The sequence below is a fragment of the Mauremys mutica genome, chromosome 10 (genome assembly GCF_020497125.1).
Source record: "Mauremys mutica isolate MM-2020 ecotype Southern chromosome 10, ASM2049712v1, whole genome shotgun sequence".
NCBI lineage: Eukaryota > Metazoa > Chordata > Testudines > Geoemydidae > Mauremys > Mauremys mutica.
In genome coordinates this window covers 2,933,238-2,956,103 of record NC_059081.1, presented here as the reverse complement: position 1 = coordinate 2,956,103, position 22,866 = coordinate 2,933,238, and the positions used below count along the sequence as shown (strand labels likewise).

The window sequence follows — 22,866 nt, the reverse complement described above, 5'->3', positions numbered from 1 at the left end:
TGATGGGCATCGACATAAGAGGAGAGCTCAACCCAGAAATGGCATTTTCTGAAAACAGGTTTGAAATGCTTCAGTTTGGCTTTGAATGTGCAACCAGCCCGTGCCCATCCGAGCAAGGTCTCTCCCCGCCATGCAGGGAATACGAAAGTTGTCCAGTCTCCTCCAGGTGGTGCTATGCTCTGCCAAAGAGACTAGGCCAAGAGACTCGACACCACCCAAGCGAGTGGCATTACGCCAGGGTGGATTTGGCCTGGCGTTTGGGAGTACAGCCAGTGAGGAGCTGCCAGAATCTGAACAACTGGTTCCCTATCGGGTCTTCGGTGGCACTTCGGCGGCGGGTTCTTCAGTGCCGCTGAAGACCCGGAGTGAGTGAAGGACCCGCCGCCGAAGTGCCGCCGAAGACTGGGAGCAAGTGAAGGACCCGCCGCCGAAGTGCTGCCGAAGACTCTGAGCACCGCCCGGTGAGTACGAGCCGCACGTGTTTTGCTTTAACATGTTTTTTTTCAGTCATCCCTGCCGGGGCCCCGTCGAAACTGTTCGAATCGGGTCCCGCATTCCCTAAGCCGGTCCTGCACATCGGGGTTGCAAAATTGTACTGGGGGGCTGGATAGGGAAGGCTGTGCCTCCCCAAACAGTCTGTGTCCCCCCCACCCGACCCTCACCCACGTCCTGCCCCGACTGCCCCCCTCAGAACCCGTAACCCATCAACCCCCCTGCTCCTTGTCCCCTGCCCCCCCCAAACTCCCCCACCCTAACTGCCCCCCAGGACCTCACCCCCTATCCACCTCGCCTGGCTCCCTGTCCCCTGACCACCACCCCGACAGACCCCCAGAACTCATGCCTACCCAACCTCCCCCCATTCCCCATCCCCTGACTGCCCCCCCAGAACCTCCACCCCTCCAGCCGCTCCCTGCCCCTTATCCAACACCTCCTCCCAGCCCCGGCACCATGCTGCTCAGGGCAGCGTGTATGGTCACCGCGCGGCCGCTGGAGCTCGCAGCCCCACCCCTTACCGTGCCGCTCAAAGCGGCAGGAGCTGCCGAGCTGCCCAGGAGCGGTCCAGAGCGCTGGTGCTGGGGGGCGCGTCACACTGAGGCTCTGCGAGAGGGGGGCAGGCGGGGGAGAGGCCGGGGGAGCCTCCGCAGCCAGGAGCTCAGGCAGGCCAGACAGGATGGTCCTGCGGGCCGGAGTTTGCCCACCCCTTTAACAACCGGTTCTAAACCGGCTTCTAAATTTAACAACCGGTTCCAGCTCACCACTGAGTGGGACACACGCACAAGGAGGCTGAAGGGCAGAGCTAATCCGCTTGCAAGGTCGCTGGGCACTTGCTGGGCCCTTCCAGGCGTTCATTGCGATGCCCCTCACTGCTACGCTGGGGAGGTGGCATCATGCTACGAGCACCCGGCAGCTAGGTTTTTTTCCGGTTGCCCCCTGGGGGGATCATTTCCAGCCAATCCCAAAGGGACGAGTGCATCAGAAAAGCCAGTTAGGCTGCAAGCGAGAGAGAGATCCATGCACTTAGAGACATGATGGAAGCTACGGTGCTTGAGTCACTTAAAACCAGACTGGAGAACTCATTGCAGGATCATGCCTGTCCCAGCTCCTGCACAGGGGAGAGCTAGGACCTGGTAAGTCACCTCCATCTATGTCTGTGCCCCTCCGAGGAAGGATAGAAATCCTGCATTCTTAGGAGATGGACGAGGCTCTTGTCATGAGGTGCATGGTGCCGCCAGCCAGAAACTTTAGAAAATCATGAGATAGGCCCAAAAATCTCCAGCTTGTCTTAAAAATCATGAGATTTGAAGAGCTACACTTTGCCTTCCTTTCTTTGCCTTCTGGCTTTTGAGCCCTTAGCTCACACACTCAGGTTTTTCTCTGCAGCCATGAGAACTAGACAAATTTTTTTACAGACAGCTGAGATTCTCCCCTATTCACATGACTCCAGATGCTGGGGCTTTAAGTAAAACATCCAGCACTGTACGATTCCTGCTAAAATCGCCAAAGCTGGAAACGTGGCCTGTGATTGTCCAAGATCGCACCCTGGGTTTGGGCCTGTGTGACACTGGCTAATTCATTGCGGGGAAAGCATCTGTTTCACCTGGGTGTTAGTCTGGCTAAGACGGGTATTGGATTTATAAAAGTATGTTTAGTGTTTAGACATTATGAAATGCTTGTGAGCTGCTGCCTGCATTAATCTTACTTGTAATAGCTTTAGCACATGCTATAAAGTAACAGTGACATTTTTGCTTTCTAACTGTAAAAACAGTTTGCTGTGACTCTGTCAGGAGGAGCCATCTCCCGCCCATCAAGAAGGGCTCTCAGAACTCAATGGGCCATTGTGGAACATCACACTACAATGACTGTGTCAATTGCCCCTTCACACCCATTAAGAGGCTACATGGAAAAGGGCTTGTCCCATCAGCTTGAATTCTGGAAGAAGGAACTAAAAATAGGTTTCATCTGTTTGGGCTCTCACGGGACTGGAACTACGAAAGAGAAGCAGAGATCCCCAGGGTCTACCGGGGTTAGCCCTAGAAGGCATTCAGAGCTGACAGATTACAACAACTCTGTCACCTTTGAAAACCATGGACTGTAACTCATTTGTGTATCTTCGTTAGCTTGCTATAGCAGTGGCGACTAGTGCTGCCTTTGGTGTGAGATCTAAGGTGCAAACTGACCTGGGGTAAGTGACTGGTCTCTTGGGACTGGGCGTAACCGGGATGTTTTTGTGATCTTAGGTGTTCAGCAACCAGCTCTCACAAGCCAGCTTGCCTGGGTGGCGAGATAGACTGGACTGCCCAGCGTGGCTGTCTGTGACTCCATGGTGAGATGGGTATGTGCTTTCGCAGTTCACACTTGTGACTGGCTTGGTGAAATCTAATGCTAGAACCAGGTTGGGGGTCATTGCCCTGCTTCTTGCTGGGCTGGCTGGAAGTTGGCACTCTCAGCCGTGAGCTGCTCCAGTTCCCTTCCGCCCAGCGGAAACCAGGCCAACACAAGCGCTTGGCCTCGTCAGCAACGCCTTGGGACTGAAAACAGACACGGGTCAGCCCGGCTTCTGGAAGCAGCCTTAGTCTCCAGTTCGTTCTTCTCTTCCCAAAAGCAGTCATGAGCCCCCGGCCTTCTGGGCCCACCCATTCCTCCCCATCCAAACTGGGGTTACCAGTCCCTCCTCCAGATCGGTCTCTCCAGTCCCCTGTGCCTTCCCTAGTCTTTTAGTTCTCTCCTTCTCGGGCGCTTTCAAATTACCCGCTCCCTCCCTGGGAGCTACCTGTTCATTACCTCTCCTCTCTCACAGCCCTTTCCCCGCCCCCTCCCTGCCTGGGGAGCCCCATCTGGACTTCTCCTGCAGCCTTCTTATAGGGTTCAGATGCTCCACTACCAAATGGCAATACGCCCCTGCCCACGGTACCCCAGGTTCCCAGTCAGAGTTCATAGGGCCGTCATGGGGCCAGTGAGGGCTTGGTTCCTCCGGCCCCATGACAGTGATTCTTCAGGGAGATTCTGCTCCCCACCCCAGGAGTTCAGCAGAGGCCAGACCAGACGTCTCCAGGCACTGCCCTCTCCTCCTCACACCCTTGCTGATTCCCATACTGCTGAGATTCTCCCGGAGCGCCCCCAGCAGGGAAGCAGAAGTGAAGTGTGGCTGCAGATCCTCTTTCTGGTTGCAAGATGAGACTCGAGGGACGACCTGAGCTTCCCAGGTCAACTGAAGCCATCAGCTCGGGAAATGAAATCGGGGGCCTCTTTTCACTTCCCCCGTGAATGGGAGCAAGAACCCTGCCCTGTGTCTCTCTCTCTGCTGCCTTTCTGCCTGAGCAATCTCCCAGCACTTCCCTAGCTAGACACGCAGGGATTGCGTTATCACTGGAATTGGTACCAGGGGTAATTACCCATTGGAACAACTCACCTGGAGCCTTCATCTCTGGCATTCAGGACTGGATGCTCCAGCCCAAACAGAAGTGATGGGGATGATGAAGGAATCACTGGCCTGGTCATACTAGATTATCGCAAAGGTCCCTTCCGGCCTTCAACCCTATGAATTTTTACCTGGAGCATCTCCCATCCAAGTGCCAGCCACCTGAGACTGGGTGCTCACAGGTAGGGGGCCTCGCTGCAGGCATATGACCATGGGCATCCTTCAAACCACATTAACACCTTCACCTGCCCAACACAGTCACCCAGAGAGCAGATCGTTTGGGCTACAGCATGGGGACTGGGTCTAAGCCTGAGAGAAGGGGAAGATGTCCTGCCGATAGTAACTCTGCGGCAGCCAAATGAGAAGACAAGGTCTCTGCTGCCCCATGCACACATTGCTGGTGGGCAATATCTAGGGCGCAACACAAATGCAAAGCAGTTGAGCGGTTGTTTGGCTCCTGGACTTTGGTTCCAAGGTTTGTTTGGGTTCGGATCCCGTTTGATCTGCCCTGGTTCTGTCCCGTGGGCTCCTGGCACAGGCAGGCCAGGCCGGAGGGAACAGCCGGTGTACAGATGTAACCAAGGGCAAACAGTGAAGGTGGTTGGCAGAATTCTGCTCTCATTGTCAATCCAGAAGATCCAGTGTAATGCCATTGAAACCGCGGTCCACCTTCCCCATAGCTCCCCCTCCCTGAGCCAGAGATGCCCCGTGACAGTTGCTCCTAGTCTTTATAGGTCTGGGACAGTCACCTGGGGGGAGGGGGGGGGTCTAGTGTCTTGCCCATCTCCAGCAACACTGGTAGCTCCCCTCTGGGGGCAGTCTCCTTCACACCCACACAGGGGCCCTCGCTAGCAGCACATTGTCCCGCCAGCCAGCTGGTACATGCTGGGAGGATGCCTAGTTCTGCCGGACAGTGAGAGATGCTGTGGCTGGTCAGATTCGTAAGGGGATGGAGGAGACCGACGATCTCATCCGCTACAGCCGCACTCCTGGGCAGTGCTAAGGGCAGGGCGTCGGCCCGGTATTTATTTTGGTTCGGTTCAGGCCCAGGTTCAGTTGCATTCAGGGTGTCCGGGTCCGGTTCCAGTTCAAGCCACCAAAAGACAATAACGGTTCGGTTACCGGCTCAGCTCACATCTCAATCTGAGTGGACGCAAACTCCAAAAACAGAATTGAAATATAAAACGGAAACTCTTCTGATTGTTAGACCGTTAATTTATTTGTTAACTTTAATTTCACATGAGTTTTCCTAGTGTTTTTTGGGTTGTCGAACAGACAGTCATTTTTTTATGAACACTCTGCGCGAACTCAAGTACCAGCTTCTGATACTTGCACGGGCGTATTGGACCCCAGCGGTGAAGAGACATTGGAGTTTGGGGTGTGACGCAGCAGGGAGGAGGGTGGACTGACCTGGGAACGTCCTTTAGTTTTACCGGGACTCTCTGCATGGGGGATGGGAGAGCAGGGGGTGACTTTAGGGGAGGGACGGGACCTGAGCCTGTACCCTGAGCCAGGAGGGGGTGGGGCGAGTCGACACCTTTGCCTGGGAAGCTGGACAAAGGGAGGGGGAGAAGGAGGGGGCAGAGCCGGCTGGAGGGGTTTTGGTTTCAGTTCTGGGCTGGCTGGGAGGAGGCAGGAACCCCTAGTCTGGGGTCTAAGGTCCTTGCCCCCCTGAAGGACCTGGCTGAGGGGTCCTGGTTGTACCTACAAGCCCTGCTTGGGACCGTGTTCCTGTCGGCTAATAACCCTGCTGTGTCACTGGCCGGCTGAGTGACGGGGAATCGCAGGGAGTGGGGGGTGCAGGGCCCTGACTCCCCCACACTCCGTGACGTGGGGCAGTTGGCGTGAGGAGCTGCCCCAGGGGTTGGGGATGGGTAGAGGGAGACCTGTCGGAGGAGGAGAAGGACCGTTACCTTTTCCCCTGGGTTTGAAGAGTTATTGCTAAGGGACACCCGCACCTCGTCTCTCCCCGGGGTGGAGTCTCAGAAAGTGGTTCGCTAGCTCTGGGCCCCCTGCTGCCTCCCTCTCCCTCCCCGCTCTTGGGGGCTGGCCTCTTTCTAGTCTCAGCCAGGCCCTTCTGGCCGCAATCACATGCCTCTTGCCTTAGCTTGTTCACTAATGAAGGTACGATCCCTTTTTTAAAAGGGAGCGTGAAAAAATGCTGGCCCTTTCTGTTAGCTGGTGACCCCCCTTTGCAGGGGGTTCAGCAGGCAGGACAAAATTCTGGGTCTGGTTCAGTTCTGGGTTCAAGCAGAAATACTGGTTCTCCTGCTCTGGTTCGTCTCCCTGCGACCAGAGCAGGAAGTGAAGCCGGGAGACCAGCAGGGGAGGTCGCGGGCGAGCCAGGAAAGGCGCACCCAGGGCTATGCAAACCCCGAGGGGGAGCATGCAAACAGGTGGAGGGACAGACCCACCCGGGCTGGGGCGGTGAGGAGGATGGTGTTCGTTATTACGACTTCAAGCCACAGGGTGCGGCAGCACCCCCAGTCCCGTTGCTGGTGTGACGGGCCAGCAGGCCCTGCGTGTCTCTCCAGTGCCGCCAGCTGCCTATGCAAATCCCTGGGCTGGCTGATTTGCTTAGCAAAGAGGTGGGGGATATGGAAAACAGGCCCCGGCTCTGAGATGGCAGAGAGAGGGGAAGGGACACCACAGGCACTAGGGCTGGTGGGGTGAGATATGAGCCCCAGGACAGAATGGGGGGATTGCAGGGACTGGGACCCAGGGAAGATTCAGGGCACCAGGAGCTGGAAGGAATTGAGGAGAACTATGGGCATCAGGGCCCCGGGGGGGAAAGGGGACCCCCCAATCAGGGCAGCAGGACTCCAGGGGGGAACAGGATGCATCCAAATGGGCACCCAGAGCTAATGGGGGGAGAATAGGGGTGCTGCAGGCTGGCACCTGGACTCAGGAGGGGGCCATGCAGGCACCAGAACCCCCAGGAAATGTATAGAGAAAGGAGCGCCCCCTTTCCATCCCTCGCACACACATTCGGGGGCAGCCTACCTCAGACAGTCCTCGCCCTGGCCGGCTTCGGGGGGCTCCTGGGGTTCCACAGGGGAACCCTCCCCCCGCTGCCTCTTGCGCACTGCGCTGGTTTATAATGACGCACTGAGACTCGGAGATGCTAGCGGCTGCAGGTCCCCAGAGACCTGGCTGAGACGGAGCCTCCGGCATCTGGCTGTTCTCCATCCCACGCCAGCCCGGTCTGGGCGGTGGGGGCACCCTGGGGCGGCTGCAGCTCAGCTGGGAGTGGGGTGGGGGCGCGGAGTGGACTATCGGGGGAAGGGGGAGGCTGGGGATCAGGATTGGGGGTGTTGGTGGAGCCGTTTGGAGAGACCTGGCCCTGGATGCCCCTGCCCGGCCCTTGCTCTGGTTCCCGTCCCTCACTCACAGCCGCTGGACACAAAAGGGGATGGGCTGGTCTCCCCGTGGCGTGTCCCAGCCCCCTCCGGGTCCTTCCCCCACCCCCAGCTCCTGGGCAGGGCTGGGTCTGGGCCCGGAGGGTGACGGGACACAGCAGGACAGGGCAGGTCCTTCCGGCTCGATCCCAGCACTGCCGTCCCCAGAAATCGCCCGCTAAACAGGGAGGGAGCCCAGGGACAGGGCCCTGGAGCCGGCTGGTGGGGCAGGCCCAGCCGGGATGGAAATTCCCCACAAGGCCTGGAAAAAGTGTCACGGAAAAAAATAAACAGTGGCAAAGCAGAAGAGCCGGGCTGAGGGATAAACGGGGTGGGAGGGATCATGCTGCAGAGAGGGACCCAGCGGCCAAGGAGGCGGAAACCGGACTATCCATTCCAGGGGAGCCGGGACCCCGGGCTCAGCCGACTCCCTCCCCCGTTCAGCAGGGCTCCCCCGGCTGCCAACCAGTGACGCACAAGCAGTACGAGGAACCGACAAACAGGGCCCAGCAGCAAACGCATTAGCCCGCGGCGGGAGGCACTGGGCTGAGTCCAGGACCCGTGTTGGGGGGGTTAGTGTGCCCAGAACTGAACACCCCAGGTGCAGGGACCCCGCCACATGGGATCCCCCTTCCCCGCTCCATGGCCTGACGCTTGCGCCGCTCAGCGGGAGAGGTGGTCTGAGGAGAGGGGGGTGGGCCGTGCATGAAGCCAGGCTGGAGGACACCCAGGCCCGAGACGACCCTGGGCACCACCGTACAGGGGGCAAAGGTGCCTGAATCCCATAGGCTCCTCTCCCCACCAAGGAAGGTCTCCAGCCAGTCACTTTCGGTCTCTGCCAACGCTGCTCACCGGGGACCACGGTTTTTACCCACATGGAGAGTTTCTGGTTTCCTGCTTTGTGGGCAGCCACAGCAGCCACTTGGCTTAGCAGGAACAGGAAGGAAAAGTGGCTGCTAACAGAGCTCTGCCATGCAGCGATATAAGTCCTGGAAGTTCCTGTCTCTGGCCCCACGGGGGTGCCGGGCCCTAGTCTGATTTGGGACCCAAGCAGCAGTAACCCCACTGTTTAGGGGGTGCTATCATCTAAGTCTGATCGCACTTGGGGGCAGGGAGTCTCTTAAAGCTGCATCAGTGAGGGTACTGGGGCGCCAGGAATTCCCAGCAAGAATAGAGGGACTCAGACCTCGCCCTGTAGTCTGCACTCACGGGGTGCAGCGACATCACACATTCACCGCGGGGTTAACCTCAACAAAGGATCTGAGGATTCAGGCGGCCCCGACCCTGAGAGGTCAGGGCACCCTCTAGACCCTGGCAGGATCGGGTCCCACAGCAGCCCAGAAACTCAGGCCTTACCCCCAGGGGACAAATAGAATTGATGAGCATCGTCGTGGGATGGAAGCACACCAGATGGAAGCCACCCCAGCCAATCGGGTTGCAGGAGGGTGGATCATGTAGTGAGGAACCGGCCACTCAGAAGCCGAGATCATTCGTGGAATCGACGGTCTGCTTTGAAAAACTAACGTACCAAAATCTGATTGGCCAGGGCATGAGATCCAGGCTTGTTCTTAGACCAACCAAAGTGCAGAAACCAGCAGTGACCAGCCCAGCATCCATGTGTGGGCGGGGGAGAATGAGGTTACCCCACCCACCTTGGTCATTAAAATATAACAGCCCAGTAAATCACTGGATCCCTCCGGAAGGTCCATGTTGATCCCTCAGCTGCTGCAAATCCCAGCCTTGTCTCGTTGTGGCCAGAGGCCACGGTTGCAGGTTTGGTATCTCCGTCGCAGGGGCCAGGGCATCAGCTGGGAGCTGGAGCCACGCCTTCTGCCTGAGGACAAGGGGCCCTGCCCTGTGACCTCCCACCCTGGCGGCGTCCGGCCTCCCCTCGCTCGCAGCACCGCGCCCTGCAGCCAGCGCAGCCCTTGGCCGCCACGTCCCTCCAGAACTGGGTGTACTGCCGGTTGCTGAGCCCCAGGATGATGGGCACCACGGCGGCGCTGCCGCTGCCCACGCAGGTGAGGATGAGGACGGTGTCGCTGTCGATGAAGCTGTGGTTCTGGATGGCCAGCACCGAGGCGTGCAGGCCGGCCACGTAGGGCACCCAGCAGACCAGGAAGATCAGGGAGAGGCTGGCGATGCACTTGGCGTGCCTGAGCTCCAGCTGCTGCTCCAGCTCCGAGGGGCCCTGGCCTTGGTGCACGGAGCGCAGCACCTTCTTGATCTCCTGCAGCTGGCGCCGGGCCACCCGCAGCACCTGGGTGGACATGAAGGCCATGGCCAGGATGGAGGGGATGAGGAAGCCGTAGATCTCCAGGTAGAGGTAGGCAGTGGGGAAGATCTGTCTGTAGGAGCAGTTGGAGCTGGGTCGCCACTGGTTCCACCCCAGCACCGGCAGGCAGGCAAAGAGCAGAGGCAGCGCCCAGGTGAGCAGCAGGCAGAGGGGCACCCAGCGGTGCACCCAGAAGCGGCGGTAGTGCAGCGGGTAGTTGATGCACAGGTACTTCTCGTAGTGCACCGCCAGCAGGTTGGCCAGGAAGACCAGGAAGAAGTAGTTGGGGGCCACGTGGGTGAAGAAGCAGCTGTGGTAGCCCCGTCTGTTCTGAAACTGCATCCAGGGGATGAAGGGCAGGGCGGCCCCGGCCAGGAGATCGGCAAACAGCAGGCTGAGAAAGAACCAGCTGGCGACCCCGGGCAGCTTCCGGTTGCAGAGGATCCCCAGGATGATGAAGAGGTTGGCCAGGATGATGAAGACCGAGAGTGGGCCCGAGAGCCAGAAGACGAGGAGCCTCCGGGAGCCCCCTGCGTCCCCGGAGACGTTCATCCTTCCGCTCGGTGCCGGCGGCAGGTCGGAACGGGGTCAGCCTGCACCGCGTGACAACAGCCGGGCGACGCTGCCGACGGGGGCGCGGGGCTCATCCTCCGCTCTCCCCCATGCCTCCTGCCGGGAGAGACACCATATTGCAGCGTTATTCTCTGCCCAGACCACTGGGACGGTGACCTGCCCCAGAGAATCTAACCGGCTCACGAATAAGCAACAACATTTCCTGTGTAAGCAACACCAGCCTGCAGCGATGATATCGGGCACGGATGGCGTAAGAGCTCCCAGCCTTCCGGTCGTTTGGATCCTCCCCCCACCCCGGGGATGTACAAACAGGAGACCTCCACCTCCCTGCCCCCAAGGAACTTACAAAGGTCGGGTCTGAGCAGTATTTGGCCAGAGCCCCCAAGGACAACCCAGGAACTGGGCAGGGGAGCTGGAGGGGGCTCCGCAGGGGGCTCTTCAGAGTCAGTGGTAAGCCCAACATCACAGGACAGGGCTGAGGGCGCTGTGCTGGAGGGGGCAGCGTGGCCGACCCAACAGGGGGCGCTGTGCTGGAGGGGGCGGCGTGGCCGACCCAACAGGGGGCGCTGTGCTGGAGGGGGCGGCGTGGCCGACCCAACAGGGGGCGCTGTGCTGGAGGGGGCGGCGTGGCCGACCCAACAGGGGGCGCTGTGCTGGAGGGGGCGGCGTGGCCGACTCAACAGGGGGCGCTGTGCTGGAGGGGGCGGCGTGGCCGACCCAACAGGGGGCGCTGTGCTGGAGGGGGCGGCGTGGCCGACCCAACAGGGGGCGCTGTGCTGGAGGGGGCGGCGTGGCCGACCCAACAGGGGGCGCTGTGCTGGAGGGGGCGGCGTGGCCGACCCAACAGGGGGCGCTGTGCTGGAGGGGGCGGCGTGGCCGACCCAACAGGGGGCGCTGTGCTGGTGGGGGCGGCGTGGCCGACCCAACAGGGGGTGCTGACGTGGCCGACCCAACAGGGGGCGCTGTGCTGGAGGGGGCGGCGTGGCCGACCCAACAGGGGGCGCTGTGCTGGAGGGGGCGGCGTGGCCGACCCAACAGGGGGCGCTGTGCTGGAGGGGGCAGCATGGCCGACCCAACAGGGGGTGCTGACGTGGCCGACCCAACAGGGGGTGCTGTGCTGGAGGGGACAGGGGGTGCTGTGATGGAGGGGGGCGGCGTGGCCGACCCAACAGAGGGCGCTGATGTGGCCGACCCAAGAGGGGGCGCTGTGCTGGAGGGGGCAGTGTGGCCGACCCAATAGGGGGCGCTGTGCTGGAGGGAGCGGTGTGGCTGACCCAACGGGGGGCGCAGTGCTGGAGGGGGGCGCAGTGCTGGAGGGGGCGGTGTGGCTGACCCAACGGGGGGCGCAGTGCTGGAGGGGGGCGCTGTGCTGGAGGGGGCGGTGTGGCTGACCCAACGGGGGGCGCAGTGCTGGAGGGAGGGGCGCAGTGCTGGAGGGGGCGGTGTGGCTGACCCAACGGGGGGCGCAGTGCTGGAGGGAGGGGCGCTGTGCTGGAGGGGGCGGTGTGGCTGACCCAACGGGGGGCGCAGTGCTGGAGGGGGGGGCGCTGTGCTGGAGGGGGCACCAACCTTTTTTTAAACTCAGGCATAAAACCAAGTTACTCATATGCCCACTCATGGCTGTGGAAGATCCCAGGACACTCTGAGCAGGAGTCTAAGCTACGGCACCCGGTGCCCCCTTCAGACAGAAGACAAAGGAGCAAAACATACAAAAAAGGCCTTTCAAACCCCCAGATTTAAATTAATTGTTGATCTAAAAAGCCACGTACGTGAGACACTGAGTAAGTAGCTGTCCGTAGCTATAACTAGCTAGAGATGTAATTCTTGATATTGCTTTCGCTTAGTTAAAGAGCAACGTCTACAAAAAGTCACCTGTCCACAAGCCGGGCAGCTCCGACACGGCAAACAAAAACTACCAATTTGTCATATCAGCGCAAGAGATTGGCTCCACGTCAATCACAGTTCCACGACCAAGAGAGATTTGATTTAATTCCTGCCCATCTTCAGCGACTGGTAAATAAATAAATTGATCGTTGTGAACGTCCAACTGTTCAGAACCACAAAGTCAAACCGGCAAGAGAAAGGACGCTTCCTTCTAAACCTCGATTTGAATCGAATGGCTCAACCGCAGGTAGTTCACTCCGGGCAGTAGCGCTGGGAAATATCGATCTCCACCGAACCCTCCAGCCTGGCTAGATTGCGAAAGTCTCTCTGCTATGTTATGAAAATCAACACATTCAAAACGGCTTGAGATTAGGGCTCAGGTACTTGACTCAAAGATTGGCTGGCTAATACAGCACCAGAGCGCCTGTTCTGGTGACCGAGCCTCTCAAAACGCAGTGCTACGCTCTACCTTCTGTATGCGTTGTCTGCTAGTGCCGGAGGTGCTGGGACACCTGCTCCCTGCCCCCACCCCCGAGGCTGGGAGCAGGGCTGTGTCTACGGGAGTGGGGGACAGGGGTAAGGGGGTCGAGGCCACAGCTGGGGGTGGGCGTGGGGCCAGGAGCGGAGCCCCGGGCAGGAGCCGGCACCCCACGTGCGGGGCCAGGAGCGGAGCCCCGGGCAGGAGCCGGCACCCCACGTGCGGGGCCAGGAGCGGAGCCCCGGGCAGGAGCCGGCACCCCACGTGCGGGGCCAGGAGCGGAGCCCCGGGCAGGAGCCGGCACCCCACGTGCGGGGCCAGGAGCGGAGCCCCGGGCAGGAGCCGGCACCCCACGTGCGGGGCCAGGAGCGGAGCCCCGGGCAGGAGCCGGCACCCCACGTGCGGGGCCAGGAGCGGAGCCCCGGGCAGGAGCCGGCACCCCACGTTCGGGGCCAGGAGCGGAGCCCCGGGCAGGAGCCGGCACCCCACGTGCGGGGCCAGGAGCGGAGCCCCGGGCAGGAGCCGGCACCCCACGTGCGGGGCCAGGAGCGGAGCCCCGGGCAGGAGCCGGCACCCCACCTGCGGGGCCAGGAGCAGAGCCCTGTCTGTGGGGCGGGATGCGGGGCCCTGGGAGTGTAGCCCTGGGAATAGGGCCCTCACTGAGCAGGAGGCCGGGCACAGGGCCCCGGGAGCGGAGTTGGGGCAGGCGCCAGCCCTCGAGCCCCAGGTGAGGTGAGGGGTTGGGAAGTGGAGCGTGGGCGGGGGGCAGGGAGCAGGGCATAGGCACAGGAAGCACCCCCAGGTTTTATGCACAGAGCCAGAGGCTGGGAAGTGGGGCACAAGGCCGCTGCAGCACCCCCCGCACCCCAACTTCCCGCACCTATGGCGAGTGCTTTATTACAGTTCAGAGCTAGTGCTCCTTGGGCCTCGCTGGAGTTAAACTTCAGGCTGGGCGAAGCGATGAGACGATGAGTGTGTTGACGTTCCCTGTGGCTGCCCACACTTGGACAGGATGGCTGGGTTGAGGAGGAGGCAATCGGTGGGTCACCTTGGACTGGAGCCTGGCTTGCCATGCCTCAGTTTCCCCATCTGTAATAATCTGGACAAGAGGCTTTGAGATGCGGGGGTGACAGGTGCTATCTACATGCAACGTAGGGTCATTACGGCCACCCTGTGCTCGGCCTGTCACCACCTCTACCTTTCTGTGAGACCCCTTTGCAATCGCGCCGGCCAGGCAGAGCCCGGAGGCTCTGTGGGGCGTCACGCCGATACAGCTCAGCTGAGGAAGGAACTATGGAGATGTCAGTGTCACGCCTGCTGAACGGCCCACGGCGGGGACCTGCGTGCAGCAGCGCAGGGGTTAACAGCCCAACAGGATTCGCCACCGCCCCCCCTGCAGCTGCAGTGCAAGTCCCAGGCCGTGCAACGGCCCCACCTGCCTCGTCTCCCAGGGCCTTGGACAATCGCAAGGACATTTCACCGGCGGCTCTTAGCAGACTCAACAGCCCTCGGCCCCTCAGAAATTCCTCCTGCTCTTGGTTTCGGGCTGGGTGGCAAGGAACTCCCGGCCCATGGGAACCTGGCGAAGCACCGACGGGCGCTTATACCCTTTGGGGGCTGGGGGCCGGGCCCAGCCTCTGAAGCAGCCTGAGAGTTTGCTGCTGGAAGGGGTCCCCGGCTCTCTGCAGAGCAGGGGCAGCGCGAGCAAGGGCAGGGCGAGCAATGACCCTCACACCGGGCTGGATTTACACCTAACGCCCCCCTAGGCACAGCTTCTTCAGCGCCCCCTCCCCGCCGACCTTCCTGTTTGCCGTAAAAAATGGAACGAAACGAAGTCTAAACACAGCCTCCCCGGGAAGGCACGAGACCCTCCGCCGTGCCCAGCGCTCCCAGCGCAGCCCGCCCGTCCCCGACGAGGCCCGAGGGGCCTGTATCTCTCCCCACGGCGAGTGGTCCCCGCGTGTCTTCTGTCCCCCCCGCAGCCCGGTGTGCGGCAGCCGCGCTCTGGCTCTATCAGTGCAAATGAAGGGGGCACCAGCCACGCCCCAACCCCTCCCTGCCCGGCCTGGGGTGGGGGCGGCTGAGATTAGGAAGGGGCTGGGACACTCTGCCCGGCCGCGGCTCCCAGTGCCCCCAGGTGGGCTGACTCGCTCACCCTGCTCCAGCCCCACATGCTGGCCGGCCACCAACCCGCGCCAGGAGCCCGGCCGCCCGCTGGGGAGCTGTATTCACTTTTAACCCACTTTTTACTTTTAGGTGCCCCATGGCACGTGCCTACTGTGCCTCAGTGGAAATCCGGCCCTGTCCTCCCCCTTCCCCAGGAGATCCACCGGCGTGCAGGGACTCCTTGCCAAGACGGCCAGAATGGGAGCCACGCCATGCCCGAGGCAATGCCCCTTCCGGCACCCCCCCAGTAGGGGGACTGCCTGGGGACCAGCCCAGTTGAACTGACCGGACGCCCCAGCCGGAGGAGAGAGACACTTCGAGCCCCCAGCAACGAGGCATCAAGGCCCATTGAATTCACCCACCGGCAGCTGGGCACCTGCCACCCGGCTCATTTACGAAGAGCCAGAGAATCATAAAACGCTTTGCGCCGGGGAAACACGCTTTGCCTTCGGTGCAAGAGCAGCAGGCGGCTGCCGGAGCCGAGGCAGGGCAATAACAGCCATGGGGATGCGCCTTTAATGGACCCATAAAGAGCCCCTGGGAAGGAACGGGCTTGTTAGGGAGTCAGCAGATTGGCTTCCGGCGTGGGCAATTACATCGTTACAGCTAGATAATGACCGGCAGGAGCCTCTGATCAGCCAGACCCCGCAGCTCAGAGCGGGCTGCAGCGGAACAAGCCGCTCGGCTTTTATTTCATTCAAATGTTGTTTTCTGTTTTGAAGTGGATTCAGCTCAGGGGAAACGCGCGGCCAGCAGGGCAATGGCTTCTGCTAACCCCCAGCTCAGCCGGGCTAAGGCATTGAACCGAGACCCATGAGATCTCGCTGCCCTGCTTGGCTCTGCCCCAGATTCCCCAGGGGACCTTGGCCTAGTGACTTGATGGCTCCGTGCCTCAGTTTCCCCACTTGTGAAGCAGAGGGAGTTCTACTCCTCCCTTGAGCTCTCTTGTCCCGTTAGAATGTGACAGCACCTAGAACAATAGGGCCCTTCTCAGTTAGGGCTCTAGGCACTTCAAAGGACAGCAGCAGGGAGCGCACCCCACATCCCATGGAGTGAGAGTAACGTTCAGCTCCAGTGGCCCACTCCATCCCCAGCCTCTTGGCTGACCCCATGCAGGAGCCAGCGGAGAGGGCACTGGATGACAGAGCTGAGTTTTAGTCCAAGTTCTGCCAGTGACCCTATCATTGTGCCTCAGTTTCCCCACCTGCAAAATGGGGTTAATGCCAGCAGCCCACTTGGGTGGAAAGTGCTTTAAAATCAAACGGGTGCTAGATAAGGGCGGCGTGTGAAAAGGCGCCGATGGGTTTTATTACATGGACAAATTGGTCACTACGAACGGGGCTGAGACCTGCTAATTCGTTTCGTATGATCCAGGCAGCAGGGAGTAACCAGTTCTGCTAGCACACCAGGGTTCCCATTTAAACCAGGGATGATGAAAGGGTCAGAGCACCTCTCTTCTTGTAGCATGCAGCTCCTAACTCAGGGCCTGCGTCCAACCTGTGCTCTCGAGGTGAAATGTTTGCATATCCCCTTCCCAGCCCCTATGAGCTCGGCCCACAGAAAGCTGAGCACAGGATTGAGACCTTCCAGGTGGCTAGGATGGTGTCCCTAGCCTCTGTTTGCCAGGGAATGAGCGATAGGGGATGGAGCATTGATGATTCCCTGTTCTGTTTATTCCCTCTGGGGCACCTGGCTTTGGCCACTGTCGGCAGACGGGATACTGGGCTAGATGGATCTTTGCTCTGACCCAGTAGGGCCATTTTTATGTTCTTATCCACCATCAGTCATCCAACATCCTTCAGAGCTTTTATTGGTATGCCGGTTCCTTCACCTAGCTGCGAAATCCAGGCACCTCTGGGGTAGAACACAGCAGCTATTTCACAGCACACAGGAACCCTGTGAAACAGTTCAGGGCAGGAAGTGATAAAGCATTCTGTATCTACATTCAACAGGAAAAGGGGGAGAGGCAGCAAGTGAATTCCCCCCTCGTGGGAAAGTGGCCAGAACGGTGGGAGAGCTCTTCTGAGAAGTGCCAGCCAATCTTTAATAAGCACAGCTGCTTAGGAGAGTGGGTTTTTCACCTCACTGTTCAAATCAGCCGCCCTGGGATTAGTTGAAACCATCTCAGACAGGCTGAAATTGATGCTCTCCAGAGGAGTAAAAGTTTTAATGTTATCGGTTTTAAATCTAGTTCATTCCGCTAGAAAGGTCGTTAGCTGCCCCCGCTCCTGAAGTATCTGAGCCCCTCACACCCTTTCCTGCAGTGACTCTCAACCTTGCTAGACGACTGTCCCCCTTTCAGGAGGCTGATTTGTCTTGCGTACCCCAATTTCACCTCACTTAAAAACTACTTGCTTGCAAGACCAGGCATAAAAATACAGAAGTGTCATGTAGAAGCAGCAAAGAATCCTGTGGCACCTTATAGACTAACAGACGTTTTGCAGCATGAGCTTTCGTGGGTGAATACCCACTTCTTCGGATGCAAGAAGTGTCATGGCACGCTCTTACTGAGAGATTGCTGACTTGCTCATTTTTACCATATAATTAGAAAATAAATCAATCGGACTATAAATATTGTACTTGCATGTCAGCGTAAGGTATATAGAGCAGTATAAACAAGTCGGTGTCTGTATGAAATTTTAGTTTGTCCTGACTTCGCTCGTGCTTTATATGTCGCCTGTTGTAAAACTCGGCAAATAACTAGATGAGTGGACGTACCCCCAGGAGACCTCCGCGTAGCCCTGGTTTAGAACCACTGCTTTCATGAACTCACCCTCCCAACAGCCATAGGAAACAGAAGGGCTATTTTCCTCATTCTGCAGCTGAGGTGGAGAAACACTAAGAGACTGGCCCAAGACAATCCAGGAAGGCTGGAGTGGAGCAGGAAACTGACCTTGGGCTTCTGAGTCCCAGTCTCCCACCCAAGAAATACGACCACGGATCCGTCTAATGAGAAACCTTCAACCGCTGAGACTTGAAACTGAAAATGAATTCTCTAGTGAATTACAGAGCTGTCTCTTGCTGCGTCTGGGCAGCGCTGGGCACAACGGAGCCCTGATCTCGGATACAAATCATCTCCACTTGCCATAAACAGCCAACCCCACGGAACAACTGCCCCGAATAAAGACCCAGACCAAGTGCCTTTCCTTACGGGTTAACGCTGCTCCATTCCTCCCGCACCACTGCAGCTAGCAGAAAAACAAGCAAACTTACCCACGGCAGCGCTCTCTGCAGACTGACGACCGGATCCCGGATTCGCGAGGGGAGTAACTGCTCCTCTGCCAATTGAATCACCTCCTTTGGCATTCGGCAGGTTGTGCCCTTCCCGTCCTGCAGCCTTGGCTCTGGGGAAAGGGCAGCCCGGCTGGCCACAGCAGGAGTGCAGAGAAGGCACTGTCGTGTGATGGGAACAGACGGTCTTCAGCCACTCCCCTGCTGGGGAAGGGCCAGGGGAACCAATGGGTTTTCCCCATCTTTAGCTGGGCTGAGTCGTCTTCTCCCAGGCTGAGCACCCCCACCCCCCCCAATCGCTGGCAGCAGGCCTGGGAGAAAGAGGGGGGGCGAGTCCACTCGTAAATGCACACGCAGGGAAGCATTGCGAAGTTCTCTGCTGAGCTCTGCCTTTGCCCAGGACTCTCCTTCCTCGGGGAGTCTGGTGCCTTACCGGGTGAGGCCACCAGGAGGGATCCCGCTGGACTACAAGGTGGGCAGAAAGCTGGCTAGATCATCGGGCTCAGTGGGTAGCGATCAACAGTTCCATGTCTTGTTGGCAGCCGGTATCAAGCGGAGTGCCCCAAGGGTCGGTCCTGAGGCCGGTTTCATTCAATATCTTCATTAATGATCTGGAGGATGGCGTGGGCTGCACCCTCAGCAAGTTTGCAGATGACACTAAACTGGGAGGAGTGGTAGATAATTTGGAGGCCCCCGCGAGGAGTGGTGGAGAGGAAGGAGACGGATGGTACAACCAGTTTGTAGTTTGTCCATTGCAATAGGAGGTAAAAGCCAGCGGGGTGGAGTCGCTCCCTACAAGGTCCCGTGTCACAGTGCGCGAGTTAATCTCTGGATACATTCCATTACTGGGACTCAGAACTCAGGCTGATTGCCTGCTTGAGTGGAGAAATTATGTCCAGAGACAGGGAAACAACTGGAAAGAATGAACAGTTGAATATGACGTTGGGAAACAGCTGGACAGATTTTGTACAAGCGTATGGGGGTAATGGACCCTGGAGGCCCGGTGCCTTCACTGGCCCCAGAGCCTCCCTGCAGCTCCACAAGCAATGAGATATCTGGGTTAATGTAGGAGCTTTGGGCTGAAAGAACCCTGGGTGACACATACGCTGGAGGGTAGGGATAGGATACAGAGGGACCTAGACAAATTAGAGGATTGGGCCAAAAGAAACTTGATGAGGTTCAACAAGGACAAGTGCAGAGTCCTCCACTTAGGAGGGAAGAATCCCATGCCCTGCTACAGACTAGGGTCTGAGTGGCTAGGCAGCAGTTCTGCAGAAAAGGACCTGGAGATTACAGTGGACGAGGAGCTGGATATGAGTCGACAGTGTGCCCTTGTTGCCAAGAAGGCTAACGGCATTTTGGGCTGTATAAGTAGGGGCATTGCCAGCAGATCGAGGGACGTGATCATTCCCCTCTATTCGACATTGGTGAGGCCTCATCTGGAGTACTGTGTCCAGTTTTGGGCCCCACACTACAAGAAAGATGTGGAAAAATTGGAAAGAGTCCAGTGGAGGACAACAAAAATGATTAGGGGGCTGGAGCACATGACTCATGAGGAGAGGCTGAGGGAACTGGGGTTATTGAGTCTGCAGAAGAGAAGAGTGAGGGAGGAATTTGATAGCTTGACAGGTCAGGCTTGACAAAGCCCTGGCTGGGATGATTTAGTTGGGGTTGGTCCTGCTTTGAGCAGGGGGTTGGACTAGATCCCTCCTGAGGTCCCTTGTGACCTTGCAGTCTCTATGTTTTTATAAAGATTTGATGAGTGAATATAATGTAACTGGAATATGCTTCATGCAAAAGGTCCTTTGCAAGGTATCAGTACAAAGCTTATTGTCTACCGAGTGTGATCATCCTATTTGTATAAATGTATCACTCTTGTATCTGAAACTAGAAATATGAAATATAACTCCGAGGCCCTATTGTAATTATGCAAAGTGGGGCCATTAATGGTGGTTTGGAATCTTAATGGCTCCCAGCAACCAGGACAATTGACTGGCTGGCTCTGTTTGCAGGCAGGCCTTCCTGTGAGCCAGGCTGGGAGGAAGGAAGGCTGGGGCGGGGGGGGGGGGGTCTTACAGGGACATGTGATCATGTCACATGAACTGGAATCCATCTTTACCCTGGTGCTTTTCCAGTGGGGGCTGAGGGGGAGTGGAAACCCAGAGGGACAAAGGATTCCCGCCTTATGCAAAAGAGATAGAAATGGGTGGAAGAGAAGAGAGGAGAGGAGCCACCGTGAGGAATCCCCTAGCTACCCCGTGAGCTGGACCAGGGGAAAGAATTGTGCCCAGGCCTGGAAGGGGTCCAGTCTGGGGGAAAAACTTACTGACGCATCTCTGAGGGTGAGATTATCTGTATTCAGTTTGATTAGACACAGATTTGCACGTTTTATTTTATTTTGCTTGGTGACTGCCTTTCTTCTGTCTGTTACTACTTGGAACCACTTAAATCCTCCTTTCTGTATGTAATAAAATCACGTTTTACTTATTAACTCAGAGTGTGTATTAATACCTGGGGGAGCAAACAGCCGTGCATCTCTCTCTAGCAGTGTTACAGAGGGCGAACAATTTCTGAGTTTACCCTGGATAAGCTTTATACAGAGTATAACAGATTTCTTTGGGTTTAGACCCCACTGGGAGTTGGGCATCTGAGTGTTAAAGGCAGGAACACTTCTGTGAGCTGCTTTCAGTTACGCCTACAGCTGTTAGGGGACGTGGTTCAGCCCCTGGGTCTGTGTTGGAGCAGACGGGAGTGTCTGGCTCCGGCAGGACAGGGTGCTGGGGTCCCGCTGGCAGGGAAAGCAGGGGTTGAAGTAGTCTTGGCACAGCGGGTGGCAGCTCACAAGGGGGTTTCTGTGATCCAGCCCGTCATACCTCCCAACCCTGATATTCTGTGCTTCTGTGCATTCTGCAGGTGTCCATGGCCAGGCCAGGGGCTCTGGAGATTGCAAGCTGCCTGCAGCACTGCCTGCCCTTCCCACCACACTCCTTCCTTCCTGCTTGGGCTGAGATAAGTTTGCCTCAGGGTGCAACAGAACGTGCACAAGTGCATTAGCAGAGCTGGGCACCCCACCCGCCTCCAGAGACCGGAGCTGCGTAAAGCAGAGAGGGGACGTTAAAAATAGGCAGGATAAATTAAGAAAATGCAACGGGCCTGGGGCACCAAGGAATCACCAATTTGCATTTCGATAGCCTCTCTCCTCAGGCGATCCCAAAGCGCTTTAGACAGCAGTTAGTTAAGGCCCACTGCCCTGTGTATTATCCGCCCTTTTACAGAGGGGGAAACTGAGGCACAGGGGAGCATGACTCACCCAAAGTCATTGGCAGAGCTGGGAACAGAACCCAGGAATCTGAGTGTCCAGGCCTCCCCGACTGGCAGGGGAGGCAGCAGCCGCAGGACAGAAGCAAACTGCAAAGAGCCTGGCCAGATCAGAGGCCCCAGGGCTGCAGGCAGCGAGGGGGAACAGAGCCCTCATGAGCGTAAAGTCCTGATGCCAAGACCCTCCCAAGTCCCCAGAGCCAGCTTCTTGGGCTGGGCCGGGGGGCCTGCCATCCACCCCTCCCCGCACAGCCTCCAGGGGAAGGCACCATCTGCCCTCTCTGGCTCCAGCACGGACACGGGCGATGCTTGCCTGCCTTCTGGGGCAATGTAGGGGGCAGGGAAATCACCTCCCTTCCAGGGTGGGGAAGAAAAGCCACCACAATGGCTGGGCCACATGGTCCCTTCTCCATCATCTTCACCTCCCCCAGGCTTGGCATTCTCCCCCACTTCCCGGCAGATCGCCCCCCCCCCCGGGCACAAACCCGCCCCCCCGCGCTGGCCTGACTCCACAAGGGGTCCTGCCTCCCCCGGTGTTTGGTTTGGGTCCGTAAGTCCCTGCTGCCCCAGAGAGAAGCAGTGGCCAAGAGCCCCCCCCTCAAAGCCATGCTGGGTGTGAGCCTGACCCTCAGCCAGCCCCATGGCTGCCCCCTTGGACCCGGCCCTGCCAGCGCTCTGGCCACACAAGAGGAAGGACGGACCAGCGGCCAGGGAGCCTGCCTGGCACTCTGGAAAGCTGGGTTCAATTCCCCGCTCTGCCCAGCTGACAGTGGTCATGTGACTTGATCGCTGTGCCTCAGTTCCCCTCTGTACCGTGGGGACAGCCCCGCCCTGCCTCGGGGGGATAAATACATTAGCACTTGTGCAGCCGTCACGGGGCCCCAGAGACGTACCTTGGACCCAGATACAGCAGGAGGGTTTCAGGGAGCCCTTCGGGGGCTGGCGCTGGTCTCCGGAGGCCCACGGAGGTTTCTCTTTGCTACCTTCGAGGCTTTATTCTGATGCTTCCCTGCAGCAGGCCTGGGATTCGAACACTGGGGCTGGGATCGCCCAGAGTGGGCACAGACTCCGGCACCCCCTTCCTGCAGGAGGCGGGCAGAGCTCCAAGCGGCTGCCGTTCAGCACACGGCCAGCAGCGAGGCCGAGATCCCAGGGCAGGTGAGCAGAGCCTGGCACTGCAGCCTGCCCAGAGAAGCTGGCTGACAGGTCCAGCGTGGCCGCGGGCAGGAACCAGCCGGCACGGCAGGGAGCCACTGGTTGGCACAGAAGAGAGGGAGCCCCACAGAGAGCTGCTGGGACACGGGGCCTTTGGAGGGGACAGGAGACAGAAGAGTCCCACAGTGAAGCCAATTTAGGGGAATCAGTTCCCCATGGGGCACCCCCAGAGCCCCTCAGCCCAGCCTCTCAGCAGCACTTCCCAGGAGCAGCCACATGCAAGGAAGAGGGGGGCAGATCCATTTCTCACGTCACCCCAGCTGCCCCTTCCCTGCAGCCCCACAGGATCCGCCAGTAGCGGCACCCAGCACATCCGTCCCGGGGCTAGATCCCAAGGAAGGATCTGGTGCAACCGGCGGGAGCCGCTCCGATGCCCTGGCTGACGCGGGAGACGTAGGAAGAGACGGGA

At 58.8% G+C, this 22,866-nt stretch overlaps 1 protein-coding gene and 1 long non-coding RNA gene across 2 annotated transcripts; one reads left to right on the top strand and one right to left on the bottom strand.

The window, feature by feature from the left end:
• Positions 1-407: 407 nt before the first annotated feature.
• On the top strand, positions 408-5,099 carry LOC123343274. The gene is made up of 3 exons (XR_006572168.1): positions 408-461; positions 2,739-2,833; positions 3,521-5,099. It is a non-coding gene; the product is annotated as an uncharacterized LOC123343274 (long non-coding RNA).
• A 392-nt stretch (positions 5,100-5,491) lies between these two features.
• GPBAR1 (G protein-coupled bile acid receptor 1) lies at positions 5,492-10,251 on the bottom strand. The gene has a single exon (XM_045031871.1). The coding sequence runs from the start codon at positions 10,142-10,144 to the stop codon at positions 9,122-9,124; it is 1,023 nt and encodes a 340-aa protein (XP_044887806.1). The 5' UTR covers positions 10,145-10,251; the 3' UTR covers positions 5,492-9,121.
• Between the last annotated feature and the right edge of the window lie 12,615 nt (positions 10,252-22,866).

Excerpts from the sequence above, each read along its gene's own strand:
- GPBAR1 (XM_045031871.1), bottom strand. The coding sequence starts at position 10,144 with ATGAACGTCTCCGGGGACGCAGGGGGCTCCCGGAGGCTCCTCGTCTTC.